The 15,589-nt window shown below is 40.7% G+C and overlaps 1 protein-coding gene across 1 annotated transcript in view; it reads right to left on the bottom strand.

Annotated features, from left to right (window-relative positions):
- Positions 1-15,589, bottom strand: part of LOC149289865 (vacuolar protein sorting-associated protein VTA1 homolog) — a 99,497-nt gene that overhangs the window by 22,406 nt on the left and 61,502 nt on the right. The window contains exon 5 of the mRNA XM_089490165.1: positions 11,737-11,848. Within this exon, the coding sequence (XP_089346291.1) occupies positions 11,737-11,848 (112 nt within the window). The remainder of the gene's footprint in view (positions 1-11,736; positions 11,849-15,589) is intronic.

The following is a 15,589-nucleotide window of genomic DNA, read 5'->3' as shown; positions in this document are numbered from 1 at the left end:
AAAACACAAAAAAAACCAAAACGATGCTTTAATCTAAGTCCCAGTCAGGCGCCCCTGCAACCATGGCGCCCTGTGCGGTCGCACAGGTCGCACACCCCTAAGGCCGGCCCTGGTATCATAGATGTATATTTGTAGAAGGGCAAAGATGGCACTAGCAGGATGTTTGAGCCTTGGGGACCAAGATGGCACAGGCAGTGTGTGTATGGGACAAAGATCGCAAATCTTATGTGTGTTATCTGGGTGCTGGCCAGGTTCTATGTGGGCAGTGTGGACGCCAGGGCTGACTTTGGGGTGTGCAACCTGTGATCTATGCAGTAGAGCAGCAGGTAATGCTAGCAGAATGCTTGGTTGTATAGCGAGAGGTATTAGCAGTAGAAAGAGGGAAGAGCTCATGCCATTGTACAGATCACTGGTGAGACCTCACTTGGAGTATTGTGTACAGTACTGGAGACCATATATCCAGAAGGATATAGAAATGTTGGAGAAAGTGCAGAGAAGGGCTACTAAAATGGTTTATGGATTACAAGATAAACCTTACCAGGACAGGTTAAAGGATCTTAACCTATATAGCCTGGAAAAAAGACGGGACAGGGCGGGATATGATAGAAACATTTAAATACTTAAAGGGAATCAACAAGGTTAAGGAAGAGAGTTTATTTAAAAGGAGAAATACTACCACAACAAGAGGACACAAGCATAAACTAGAGGGGCAAAGGTTTAATGGTAACATCAGAAAATATTACTTTACTGAAAGGGTAGTGGATGCATGGAATAGCCTCCCAGCAGAAGTGGTAGATGTTAATACAATAAAGTCATTTAAGCAAGCATGGGATAGGCATAAGGCCAAGCTAGATATAGGATAAGGGCAGGTACAAAAGGAAAGTACTCAGAGGTTGGGCAGACTGGATGGGCCTACTGGTCCTTATCTGCCGTCACTTTCTATGTTTCTATGTAATTTAGGGGGTTTAAAATATACCTTTAATACTGTGTTTTTATGTGAATTCCAATTGACCAATACCTGCAAAGCTGGGTTTCTGTGTTATTCTGTAGATCCATATCTGCTATGCTATGTTTCCATACATTATTTATGTATACCTGCAAATACAGGGTTTGTATGTCTTGTTCAGTTGATTAATACCTGCAATGCTGTTTTCATGTATTTATTTGATCTATACCTGCAATGCTACATTTCATATATTATTATTGTATTAGGGCTGAAACAACGAATCGATAAAATCGATAATAATCGATAACGGAAATCGTTGTCGACGATTTCCGTTATCGATTAATCGAGTGATCGATTCGTTGTTGGAGCACTCGGCTCCTTTTACTTACCTCCGCGAGCGTTCCCCGCTTCCGCTACACGCGCCTTCTTTTAGTTGCGGTTCGCTCTGTGCGAGTGGCTCCGTTCGCACAGAGCGGTTCGCTCTGTGCGAGTGGCTCCATTCGCACAGAGCGATTCGCGGGGGTGGGGGTGGGGTTTCAGGGGATGCAAGGCAGAGTGGGGGTGGGGGGGGCAGGCCAGGGTAGGAGACTGAGTGCAGGGCAGGGTGGGGGTGGGGATGCAGGGCAGGGTGTGAGTGTGGGGGCAGGGCAGGCGACTGGGTGCAGGGCAGAGTGGGGGTGGGGGTGCAGGGCAGAGTTGGAGACTGGGTGCAGGGCAGAGTGTGAGTGTGGGTGCAGAGCAGAGTGGGTGCAGGGTGTGAGTGTGGGGGCAGGGCAGAATGTGGGGGCAGGGCTGGGTGCAGGGCAGAGTTGGAGACTGGGTGCAGGGGCACAGTGCAAAGTGCCAGGGCTGGGTGCAAAGTGCCAGGGCTGGGTGCAAAGTGCCAGGGCTGGGTGCAAAGTGCTGGGTGCAAAGTGCCAGGGCTGGGTGCAAAGTGCCGGGTGCAAAGTGCTGGGTGCAAAGTGCCAGGGCTGGGTGCAAAGTGCCAGGGCTGGGTGCAAAGTGCCAGGGCTGGGTGCAAAGTTCTGGGTGCAAAGTGCCAGGGCTGGGTGCAAAGTGCTGGGTGCAAAGTGCCAGGTGCAAAGTGCTGGGTACAAAGTGCCAGGGCTGGGTGCAAAGTGCCAGGGCTGGGTGCAAAGTGCCAGTGTTGGGGCAAAGTGCCGGGTGCAAAGTGCCAGGGCTGGGTGCAAAGTGCCGGGTGCAAAGTGCTGGGTGCAAAGTTTCTTGAACAGTAATAGTCCACCTCTTTTCAGAATGTTTGGGTGTTATTTTGTTTCATAAATATTGTGTTTGGGTTTTTGTACTTTGAAAATATTGTTTTTTTATTACATCATAACAAAATAAGAATGTTAATGTAAATTTTAAGTTGTTTTTTAACATCCAGTTCATTAAATTATTTTAAATAAACAAAAAATTTGCATATTGTTTTTTTTATCCGATTAATCGATTAATCGAAAAAATAATCGGCCAACTAATCGATTATTAAAATAATCGTTAGTTGCAGCCCTATATTGTATACCTGCAAATACAGGATTTGTATGTCTGATTCTGTTTATTTGATATATACCTTCAGTGCTGAGATCACAAGTGAATTTCAATTGATCTATACATGCAAAGCTGGGTTTGTGTGTTAATGTGTTGATCTATACCTCCTATCAGCAGCAGGATATAATATTTATATATATATATATCGGCAGCAGGGACTAATATTAATATATATGGGCAGCAGGGGCTAATATATATATATCAGCAGCAGGATCTAATATTAGGCCCTGAAATCATTTAGTGCAAAAGTTAAGGTATTGTGTTGTTTAAAGGATTTCAAGGATTAGTCATACTAAATTGTGGCTTCAGGCTTCCCATGTTGAATGATCAAGTATTGTATTGTCCAATAACAAAAGTATCATTCCATAGCACATAACTTTTGGCAATATATATATATATATATATATATATATATATATATATATACGTGTGTTTTTTCAGTGTTATGATTTAATGGTGGAAATTATTAATGCCCCCCCAGTTTGACTGTGGTATCTTGTGTGCCCCCCCTATATATTGTTTCTAGAGTCGCCACTGAATATAGTAGCGTATCAACTCACAAATGAACTGAATAAGCCAGGCCCATCAAAGAATCAGTAGAAAAGGATCTTTAATATCTTCTACAAATTCACTAAAATATAAATAGACCGGCAATAGCGCAGTATATCCGTAATGTAGATGGTTCAGATAGGCAAAAGAATGCACTCACAATTTGATGGGGCACTGCTAAACCAATAGAGTACATACGAATGTCAAGGTGGTAAAACAGGATCAGCCTCTATTCCGGTATAACGTTCTGCTTCTGAAGTGACAGCAGAAGCAGAACGTTATACCGGAATAGAGGCTGATCCTGTTTTACCACCTTGACATTTGTATGCACTATATTGGTTTAGCAGTGCCCCATCAAATGGTGAGTGCATTCTTTTGCCTATCTGAACCATCTACATTACGGATATACTGCACTATTGCCGGTCTATTTATATTTTAGTGAATTTTTAGAAGACTTTTAGAAGATATTAAAGAAGCAGTGCCCCCTCAAATTGTGAGTGCATTCTTTTTGAACCATAGGCACTGAACTGATAGGCAATCAGGGACTCAAGCTAAAATGTAAGGATGGCTATCACTTCTGCTTTCTCTGCTCTGATCTTCTTCAGGACTGTTGGAATGAGGGTAGTAGAAGGGATATGTACCCTAGGAAAAAAATCTTGATGAGATACTCTGGAAAAAAATCTCTTGATTAGAAAGGGTGTTCTCCTCTTCAACTCCTTCTTGACAAGAACCTTGAAAGTTGTCAGAACATCCGAAAGGCCTCTGGAGACAGTTTCCACTCTTGGTTGCCCACTATAGTGCTTGCATAAGAATTATATAAGAGCAATTTCAGAAGCTAGGCCAGCAGACACACATGTTTTAGCCAAACATCAGGTCTGAATTTAATAGGATCTCCCGAAGATGTCAGGAAGGGCAGAACTTCTCACCAACTTAAAAATAGCAACATTAACTTTAAGAGCAGCCACAAGCCTGGCAGAAGGTACGTCTGGAATAGGGTAAAGGAAAAAGTAATTGCTTTGAAGAAACACTGTTTTGAATTGTTGCTTCCAGTCCAATAGATATCACTTTGCCATACTCATCATCAATTGATATAGTCTGCTGATCCTCTGGGTAGTAGGCTAGGAAGGAACCATTCAGCTCCTGCAACTCCCTGGATCTCTTCTAATGGAAGGCTTTCAATAAACCCTGGGACAGTTTCTGCTTAATCCACTTATTGATGTTGGACATTGACCTGAAGAAGTGGCGTTTCATCCGGAGTCTCCAGGAAAGACCTGGAGATTTCCCAGGTATGGATGTGTCAGAAACTGTGCCCATAAGCACTGTTTATACTAACTAAAATGGTTATTTCAGCTTAAGAGGAAACTGACTATTTTTGTTGGCGCACCTCGCACACCTATAACATGACCTGTTAGAGGCAAAAGAAGAGGCCATGGGCTGTTTCTGCTTAAGAGGAAAGTATCATAAGGAGCCAGAAACAAACAAACAAAAACAGGGTAGATCTGCAGGGGCTTAAATAAATGTGGAGACACTGATAATCCCTCATTTGCTATTAAAACCAACCTAATTGATGGTTGAACACATAACAGTGATTATAGAAGGACAGGTGTTCTATGGATGGTATACTGAACCCTCAGAAGGCGTGAGAGGCTGAACTCCCTCTTGGAAGGCTATATAAAAAAGAGCCAGTGGCCAGCAAAGAAAAAATTATCTGGGTAACAGCTGAGAGGACAAGAAAAAAAATTACTGCAGAGCTCTAGCATTTGGTAGTTTTTAGCATCAAACTGCCCAATCAGCTGAGAGGGGGGAGCCACCCAGAGGTCATGCTGCCATGGATAGCAAGGGATGTCAATATTTTATTAAAGCAAGTTTGCTTAACCCCTTCAATCCCCTATAGACGTACCGGGACGTCCAAAAAACACCCACTAAGAAACCCCTATGGACGTACCGGTACGTCTAGCCCTTCGTGCAGCGTCAGGGACACATCCCTGCCGCTGCACGGGAGACCAGGCTGTCAAACGACAGCCTGGACTCCCCCCCGGCAGCAGAAGCCAGCGTTGCTGGCTTTCTGCTGCCCGATCTCCTGTAACAGCTTCCGGCGCGAAGCCGGAAAGCTGTTACAGAGAGAAATGCTCGATCGCGCGTTCGGGCTTTCCCTTCCAGGTCACGTCACTACTGACGTGACCTGGAAGTTCACGGGAGGATCGGGTAAACAGATCTAAACAGACCCTGCTGGGCTACCCGATCACTCAGATGAGGAGCTGTAACAGTTTCCGGGACTAATGCCGGTAAACTGTTACAGCTGGAAATGCCCGATTCACAGGAGGACAGGGTATCCCTGCAGGGTCTGTCTAGACCCTGCTGGGCTACCCTTTCACTCCGATGAGGTTGGAAATGCCCAATCGCGTGATCAGGCTTTCCCTTCCGGGTGACGCCACTACTGATGTCACCCGGAACTACTCAGGAGTGCAGGGTATCCCCTGCAGGGTCTGTCTAGACCCTGCTGGGCTACCCGATAGTTCCGATGAGGGAGCTGTAACAGTTACCGGCACGAATGCCGGTAAACTGTAACAGATCTATGCCCGATCGTGTGATCGGGCATTCCCTCTGGTATGTTACTAGCCCTGGGGGACTGCCCCACACCCGGGGCAGTCCCCCAGTGCCACACATCCGGCAGCAATGTCACACGATCGCTGTGATGAGTAATCGTGCAGAGCTGCAGAAAAAAAAATAAAAAATCAGTACATAACCCTAACCCTAAATTAACCCTTTACTCCCCACGATCTTTAAAAAAAAAAATAAAAAAAAAAAAATTGGGTTTAGTTGGTGGGTGCCCTGTAATGTCCAGAAAACCACAAAAAACTAGGCATGTGGGGTATTTCCATAATTAGGAGAGGCGGCTGTACACTTTAGGCTGGATTTCTCTGCCGTAACACATACCCTGTGCCAAAAATACTCAGCAACACAGAAGTGTTTGTGAAAAAAGTGCACAAAATTAGAGCAACAGCTGACTTTGGCAGTGATTGGCGGACAAATGGTTGCATGAAAATTGTCCAAATGCTACTGGTGAAATACTCTGGTAGACCGCTTTCCAAAAATGTGTACTTTTATGGGAATATGTTCTCCTGGGGGACTGCTAAGCTGCTTCATAGATAGCATTGGCTTAGCACACACCGTGATCCAGTTTGCCGGCACGTTACAACTTATGCCCTGTAATGTCCAGAAAACCACAAAAAAAAACTAGGCATGTGGGGTATTTCCGTAATCAGGAAAGGCGGCTGAACAATTTAGGATACATACCCTGTACAAAAAATCCTAAGAATACTACAAAAGACGCGTTGGTGAAAAAAGTGCAGGAACTAATTTCTGTGGCCACCTTTGACAGTGATTGGTGGCCAAATACCTGCATGTAGAGTGCCCAAATACCCCTGATAGGATAGCCTGGATTGTCTGCTTTACAGAAATATATACCTTTGTGGGTGTTTTTGTTTTATTTGTTTAAAATTAGAGTTGCAGTCCCATCATACCTAATGTAAAAATTTAACGGCTTTGTATAAAGTCATGTACACCTTATAGTATGTTGCCTATATGTGCTGGGAAAATATGGAAAATCTATATAAATTAGGTATTTCTGAAATCAGGACACCTGAATTGATAAATCTGGATGGAATTTTCTGTCTCTTTACCTAATTTTGTTAGGATTCAGAGGGAAAATGTAAAAAAACATGTTTTTTTCTAATTTTTGCTAGTTTTTACTAAATTTCTCATTCTAAATTTTCAGCTAATCATCCAACTATGGTATCAAAAGAAAGCTCTAGCTCTCCTTGAAAAAACAATATATAGTTTATATGGGTACACTATTCACAGGAAAAGAGAATCATCGCTGAACCGACATAGCGCAAAAATTGCAAAATTGCTCTGGGCTTTGAGGTACCAAAACCCCTGGGATTGAAGGGGTTAATTCAGACTACTTAACATTACAGAGAGCACAAACTGATTCTATAACCATATCATATTTTCACAAAATACTATTTCAGTCAATATCAAATATAGTTTATGGTATTCAAGTGAGTATGTGTTTGGTACAAACATATTTATTTCAGACTTTAATGGTATTTAGCAGGAAACCAATGGCATTAAAACTGGTTTAAAAAGTTACTGAATTGGAAGAATGTTGAGAAATAGTGTTATAGCACATGCACACACCTGGCGGATGTTTACAAATGGACACAGTGGATTATATTAACAACTAATAAAAAAAATGGTTATTTGGGCAAAAGACCATAACTACTTTTCTAAAATAATTTTAATGATGGAGGCAAAAAGAAATAGACCAGTGTTACTGATGTATTTTAAATTTAACAACATCCATCTTTCATGGAACATTAAAGACAAAAAAATAATCAGCTCTTTGGGGCATAACTTGTTCTAGTGCCATTGAAAATATAATGTGTTCACATTGCTCTAAAGCATTTTTTTAAACTTCTGAATAGATGACCGAGGGATACCCATTGCTGACCTCTCTAAGATTAAGCTATGTTCTTCTATTTGGTTTTCCATGGATTAGTGGTGCACTGACAACATTAGCCTCCTCTCTAAAGTAAGAGCAGAACTACAGAGATACACAGAGGCCACCTTTGTGACTATGAAAACATTGGCTGGCGCTGCTGTGTGGTTTCAAGAAGCACATGGGAAATGGTAGTTTAAAAAAGTGAAATACGAACCCAGTAGATTAAAAAATTTATACCTAAATGTGAGTTCTTCTGAACATTTTTTTCGCTTATTTGTCCCTTTCCGTTAAAGAAAGGGATAGGTAGCATTTATAAAAATGTAAAATTAGCAAATTGACAAATGAAGCTACATCTTTTACACAAATTACAATAATACCGGTTCATGTGTTCACCTCTTGAGTTTTTTGATTGTTTTTAATTCAACAGCAGTGTTTCTTGAAGAACTTTAATACAAATAAAGGTTCCAAATATTTGAAGACACCCTCAAAGTGCCACAAAGAAAAAGAAAAAAACGTATGAATACTCTCCTTAATGGACAGGAAAGGATCTCTTGAAAGAATCTAGTGTAATTTTCAGATGCTCAGAGGATGTATGAGCAGAGGGAGAGCGTAGACTGGATAAAATCAAATTCATATACTTTATTATGCACTTACAGTTCTATATGGCACTGAGACAAGCTCAGGTGCCGACACACATCAAAAAGCTAAAAAAAAGAGTTAGTTTTGGTAGTGTCCCAGGACCTCCATGCTCCACAGGCTATCCTCCGATAGAAGGTAGAGATAGAAACTTCCTGGAGTTGTGGCTGGATGATAGTAAAACCATTAAAGTTGATGTGTTCAAAGGAAAAAAAAAAAAAAAGGCAAGCATAAGGACCTGAACAACTTTGACAAGGGCCAAATTGCGATGGCTAGATCACAAAAACGTCAGAGCATCTCCAAAACTGCAGCTCTTGAGGGGTGTTACTGGTCTGCAGTTGTCAGTCCCTATCCAAAGGAAGGAAAAGTGGTGAAATGGCGACAGAGTCATGGGCGGCTAAGTCTCATTGATGCACATGGGGGGGCTGGCCCTTGCAGTCAAATCCAACATACTACTGTAGCTCAAATTGCTGAAAAAGTTAATACTGGCTCTGATAGAAAGGTGTCAGAACACACAGTGCATTGCAGTTTGTTGCGTATGGGGGTGCATAGCCGCAGACCAGTCAGGGTGCCCATGCTGACCCCTGTCCACTGCCGAAAACGCCCACAATGGGCACGTGAGCTTAAGAACTCGAGCATGGAAGAAGGTGGCTGAATCACGTTTTCTTTTACATCACGTGGATGGCCGGGTGCGTGTACATTGCTTAGCTGGAGAACACATGGCATCAGGATGCACTAAGGGAAGAAGGCAAGTCAGCGAAGGCAGTGTGATGCTTTGGGCAATGTTCTGTTGGGAAACCTTGGGTCCTGCCATTCATGTGGATCTTACTTCGACACGTTCCACCTACCTAAGCATTGTTGCAGACCATGTACGCCCTTCCATGGACACAGTACCTGATGGCATTGGCCTCTTTCAGCAGGATAATGCGCCCTGCCACAAACCAAAAATGGTTCAGGAATGGTTTGAGGTAAACAACGAGTTCCAGGTGTTGACTTGGCCTCCATATTCCCCAGATCTCAATCCAATAGAGTATCTGTGGGATAGCAGGACAAACAAGTCCGATCCATGGAGGCCCCACCTTGCAACTTACAGGACTTAAAGGATCTGCTGCTAACATCTTGGTGCCAGATACCACAGCACACCTTCAGAGGTCTAGTGGAGTCCATGACTCGACAGGTCAGGGCTGTTTAAACGGCAAAACCCTGGGGGTCATTCTACAGCATCTCTAATGGGTGAAGGTCTGGGGTCTGACTGTGCTACTGCAAAAGGTTGTTTTTCTTTTTTTAAGTAATTCTGCAGTAGATTTTGTATGATGTTTGGAGCCATTGCCCTGCTGTATCACCCAACTTCTTCTGAGGTTCAGCTAGTGGATAGCCATCCTGACATTATCTTGTATGATACCTTACTAAACTTGGGAATTCATTGTCCCCTCAATGATGCTCCCTCTACCATACTTTACCGCTGGGATGATGTTCTTATGTTGGTATGTGGTGCCCTTTTTGTCATACATAGTGCTGCATGTTTTTTGCTAACAATTGAACCTTAGTTTCATCAGTCCACATAACATTTGTGTTGTGGAATGTCAAAGTGCTCTTTGGCAAATATGGTGCGCAGCAATGTTTTTTCTGGAGAGCAGCATCTTTCTCCATGATGTCCTGCCATGTACTCTATATTTTTCATATGGTAGACTCATGAACAGAGATGTTAAGAAGTTCCAATGATTACTTCAAGGATTTAGCTATTACTCCAGGGTTCTTTCTGTTACCTCGTTGAGCATTCTACCTTGTGCTCTTGGAATCATCAACAAGGGGAATTTGTTCAGGAAAAATGAATGGTCTAGATGGGACAAATGGTTCTTATGGGATGTCAAATTCTTTGTTTCTATGTGTGCCCCATCTTGATTGTGACTGTGGATGTCCATGTTGCCAAATCATGCACAATTTACTTTTGTTTACAGTGACTTTGAGATGATCTCAACTGTTTAGGTTCTAAAATATTCTTGGTGATTTGCAAGTCTGATATATTTGATGAAAACGACACAGATTAACAAAGACGAAATAGAAAAATGAACTGCATTTAGAGCCACAAAAATATGGCATCCAGAACTGTATGCAGCTTGACAGCAATGCGAACAGATTATTATAGTACATTATTGAAACCTAGGTTCAAACACAAATGCGATTACAACGCTGATGACGCATTCACGATAATATGAGGTTTTAATAAACATTTACTAACTAGTTTTGCATCACATTTACTCTGAATATTTAACAGTTCAGAAGTAATTTTTCATCTTTGTTGTATTTAGATTGTATTTAATCCATCTGTCCACGAGGAAGAACCTGTTTTTTATTTAGAGGCTGTTGTGTTTTAAATATTTCTGTACGATTTAGTAAACAAAACAACACAGAGCTATTGTCAAGGGAAATATGTATACGTTTTCAATAAGCTATACATTTGCTAAGGTAAAACTGGTCATAGAAACATAGAAAGTGACGGCAGATAAACATTTGGCCCATCCAGTCTGCTCAACCTCTGTCAACACAGACAGAAATTAAGAGTGTGTACATGCCTTTCCGGGTGGAATAATATCTTCAACTTATTAATAGAGAATATATATATACGGGATAGAAACAGAGGGTTTGTATGTTGCATCAGGTATCTACAACTGACAAAAAGTGTAAGTATAACTGAACTAATAGGAATGTATGTGATGATATTAAGAGGAGTATTCATTAAACCAGAAATTTGCAGACAAGCAATTATTTAAACTCACTGACTTCACTGTGTATTGAAAGACCAGACCGAGTGAGCTTCACCACAAAAAGGGATGACCAGCCTACTTACAATTAAAGAGACACTCCAGCCCTCACATGACCTTTAATGCATTTAATAGGTGTGTGCCATTATTCTCTCCACCATTAATTTGCCTCTCTCTGACCCCCAAGCTCCTTGGTTTTCAGGAGGTGTGTTCAGTCAAACACATGCTGTACTCAGTGCTATTAAGCTCCAGTACTAGATTCCCTGCACAAGAGTGCCAAAGGGTCCAATGAGACCATCCAAGAGTATGGGTAGAAAGCACTCACATTGGTTTCAAGTAGCCCAAACTTCCATTTAAAAAGTATTTTTTTAGGTCTCAGTGGGATGCTGTTTGCTTTGTAGTGAGTGTTTATTTCTATCTTTGTTCCCTCTCCCTATGTCAGTGCTGTGTCTGGGAACATAATACTGGGATATATATGAAAGAAAAAAGCATATTGTGTCCATTAAAATAACACCATGTGGATTAGAAATACAGTGTAGACATTGATAATGTTATAAATGACGATTGTAGCTGGAAACGTCTGATTTTTAATGGAATATCTTCATAGGCTTATCCTATATTCCAATGGCATGTGGTGTTAGCTTAACCAACTTTTGAAAGTATGTTACAAAGTGACCCCTAACTTTTTAATGATTGTGTGTGTGTATATATATATATATATATATATTATACACACAAATCCCAAAGCAAATGTTTGACTTCAAATTACCAGTGCTAACCAGTTGACTTACAGTAGTCTTCTCCTTCTAGACCTATAGGCCCTGATTGTGGAGTCTCCCCATTCTTCAGGCAATTGTGAATGTATGTTGCCTTCCATCTTGCGTATTTTCTGTGTTGCACATTCTAAAAGACACATGAAGGTAAAGGTTAATAAAGGTTTTCTAAAAGTGTTTTTTTGAATGGTATTCACTAGGCATGTACTGAATTCTTGCTTTGTTTTGTATATTTTAATTTACACTCTAGTGTTACACACACCTCCACAGTATGCAAAATAAAGGAAGACATCAAAGAAAAGTATGATATAGAAAAAAAAAACGTGTAAACAAAATTACTACATCCATATATATGTATTATGGAAGTACACTGTAAAATTAAAAAAAAACAAACAGAAAATTGTATAACCAGAAAAAAATACAATACAACATGACACAATGTGGAAATCCACACATTTAGTGTGGAACTCAAGATTTTAATTCAATAACCTGTGCTGTGTTTGCAATTGTTTGTTATCCATGGTAGCAGAGTATGTGTGTGTATTTTTGAAGAAAATGGTTAAACAAAGAATTTTTTTTACAGCATTTTTATTTTTTTTTACAGGGAAAGTATTGTATTTGGTGATACAGTAAAAATCATCAGCAGCAGAATAATGGAAGTCTCTTTCTATAGAACCTTGAAATTAAACATTTTAGATGTTTGGAGATTTTACAAATTCTGCCCAAAACACACCATAGACATGGAAAATCATCAGGAAGTTAAATGTGGTTTACCCAGCACCTTCTTGGTTATCAGCAATGTTCCTCAAGCGTAAGTGGCAAGAATGTGTGAGAGACTAAATATCGGGGTTGGACGACAGGACATTAACAAAATAAAAACCCTCACTATGCCTGCAAAAAATACTGAAATATGTGATGATTTTAAGGGTTAATTAGAAGATTATTAAATTTGAAGCACAGATGACTGTAAATAAGAACCATTAGGCTCCACTAGTCTGCCATGTTTTATTTTTTTCCCGCTCACTTTAAAAAATCTCTGCCACTTCTGCTGCATTGGATGTTCCACTTATACATTTGTGCTTGTCTTAACATTTATATTTCTCTCTTCTACATTACTGAACTTTCTTTTTTCAGCTAAATCTCATAAGACTATCTATGTTTTTAGTTGTTAATTGTTGTTAATTGTGACAGGAGGAGAAGGGAAAGGACTTCCGGAAGGAAACCGATTAACCCTTGCCCCTTAGAAACACAGGTCTCAGCCACTATTATGCGACGTTTTTAAAGTAAATATATCCAAACCAGTTCCGCTGCATGATAAACAAAAGGCACACGCTATACATAGTTTTAATAAAATTATTTAGTTATGCCAAAAGCTGTGACAGCCATAGCTCCCCCTTCAGCTTTAAACCCAACAGTAGCTACAGTGTGCTGGAAGCTCCATTGAGAAAATCTGCAGCACAGCCATTCCAGGTGCTCCAAAACTTTATTTTTCAGTATAGTTTAGTTAAGGTAGGAATACATTAATCAAAGCACCTTATGAGCCTCTGGTTGAAAAGTGATTGTTTGTGTAACAAAGATCCCCTCTTTTTGCCGGACACCTACAACTGAGTCATTTACTAATGACACTGTTGTCAAAAATGGTAATATGATCGGAATGGACTTCTGAAGGCCCATTGTTTTTCCCTGCTTTACAATGTGAGCAAAGCTCTTGTAATTATGTTCACATGTAACTCTGTCTATTCCACTGGCTCGCAGTTACCATAAATGTCCTTCTGGGAATAGGGGAAACTCAAAGGACCATTGTCTCGCCGTTGATACAGGTCATTGCTAGCTTGAAAGCAGAGCGTATAAATCAGCCCACCTCTAAAAAAAACACACGTACTACATAACACAGAATTGGTAATGTCTTTCAGAACCAGCGCTCTGTTGAGATTTGACAGGGAAACATTATACTAACCAGTTACTGAAAATGATGTGTAATTGATGGAGTCATGGAGTAATAATTAAAGTAACAACTATTTATCAGGTGCTGTCAACCGGTTACGTCTGAGGCTGTGTGCGATGAGTTATAAACCAGCATTGGGAGAAAGGACTATATAGAACAAATAAGACTTCTAAGACAATGATTTAATGTATATACCCCTTTAGCAGTTAAAATCAATAAACTCTACAGCCCTTACGTCCTGTCCCTCTGCCTGACCATGATGTAGCGCCCTGGTCCACACCCCAGTCCTCTCCCTTCCTCTGGCCCCAACACCACTCCCCCCCCCTTTTTTTTTTGTGCCCGTGCCAAGTGCCCGTGCAGGGATTCCGTGCTCCGTTCCTGGCGCCTCTACGCTGGTAGTTGCGCTCATTTAGCACTTAATGCCACTCTCCGGCCGTTCTCTCGCGCCCTTCGTTGCAACGCTGAAGTCAGCAACCTTTGAGGCACCTCGCTCCCTTTCCTAGGCGTGCTACTCAGGACATGTGTCTGTCAAGGGTCTCCTGATGTTATTTTGTCGCAATGCGGGCGATTGTCGGGGGGGTGGGTTGTCAGGGTGACATTGTTCTGATGTGTACCAACTTGGATGTCACAGTTTTTGCTCCCCTCCCTTTTCTTTTCTGTATCCCACATATTTGAAAAACTCCAATAAACATTGATTTACCCTAAAATCAATAAACTAATGTTGGTTGTTGAAGCAAAGTTGACAGTTGGTGGAAGTGAGAGACGTGTATATGTTTTTAATAAATCAAATAAGTAGTGTATTTGTCCCTTAGGGGAACTTTTAAGGCACAAAAACCTTTTAATGAGCAGTTTGTGTGTGTGTCTGAAAGCTCTAATATTTTCATAAGCATTGAAAACCACATGTTCCATTTAAGGATGATTCCACATTTCCTTCATCTCTTTGCCCAAGCAAAAAAAAAAAGAGTGGTTCATTAAGGTGCAGTCTGTTTTTATTCCTGCAATATTAAAAGTTGTAACAGCCGCAAAATATTACCCTACGTTAAACTATTGACAGCGATTATAATAATCAAGGGCATTTAAGGTCATGAGGCTTGTAGAATAAAAAAAAAAACATTGCACAGGACACAAAACTTGATTTAACTTCTCAGGAACAAAATTTTGCTTATTCAACTACATGATTCATATAATCTGCATCCGGGCTCATTAAAAGACACAATCATAATTTTATTTTGCTTAATAAGGAGAGAGGCTGCATTTGTCAGGGGTATTTATAGTTGGTTCACATTTATACTATAAAATGTAGATTATCACACTGTGTCCACTCTGAGTCCCAAGATTTAGTGGGGTCAAATCTTAGAAGGTTGTATGCCGCGTATATACATCACGGACAATTGTCTGCAGGTCAATGACTACATAGAAGATGTCATAGCTGGCCATGCCTTAACATACATGGAAGAAAAATGATTCTTGTATATAAAACATAAAACCTTTACCTAAAACAACCATTTGTATAAAAACATTTTATTATGCAAATACATTGGTTTTACAGTCTCTTGGAACCTGAAGACATACACAAAGTCAGACAATGCACAATGTGTTTTGAATTACACATTTCCCTACAAAGCTTTCACTCACGTCAATGCTCTTCCTCATCAAAAGAAATCTATATGTTTTTGGTTACTAGATGAATTTATTTTCTAAACTGGAACGCCATAGATTTACTTATTGTTTTAGAAACACTCCCCACACAAAATTCAACTGTATCTACTTATATGAGAGTGGTACTAGAAGAGAAGCATGTCAGACCAAAAAGAAGGCATCATCTAATGTCCCCAATTAAGAGCCCAGTGAGTCCTATATGGTCTTGCTATAGATGCCGTTGTTATTATTTATTTTTATTTAACTGTTTATAGACAAAGTGCGCCT

Source organism: Sceloporus occidentalis, unplaced genomic scaffold (assembly GCF_023333645.1).
Source record: "Sceloporus occidentalis isolate IW3139 unplaced genomic scaffold, rSceOcc1.0.p SCAF_42, whole genome shotgun sequence".
NCBI lineage: Eukaryota > Metazoa > Chordata > Lepidosauria > Squamata > Phrynosomatidae > Sceloporus > Sceloporus occidentalis.
The sequence above is the reverse complement of the archived record's forward strand: the minus strand, read 5'-3'. Positions and strand labels throughout refer to the sequence as shown.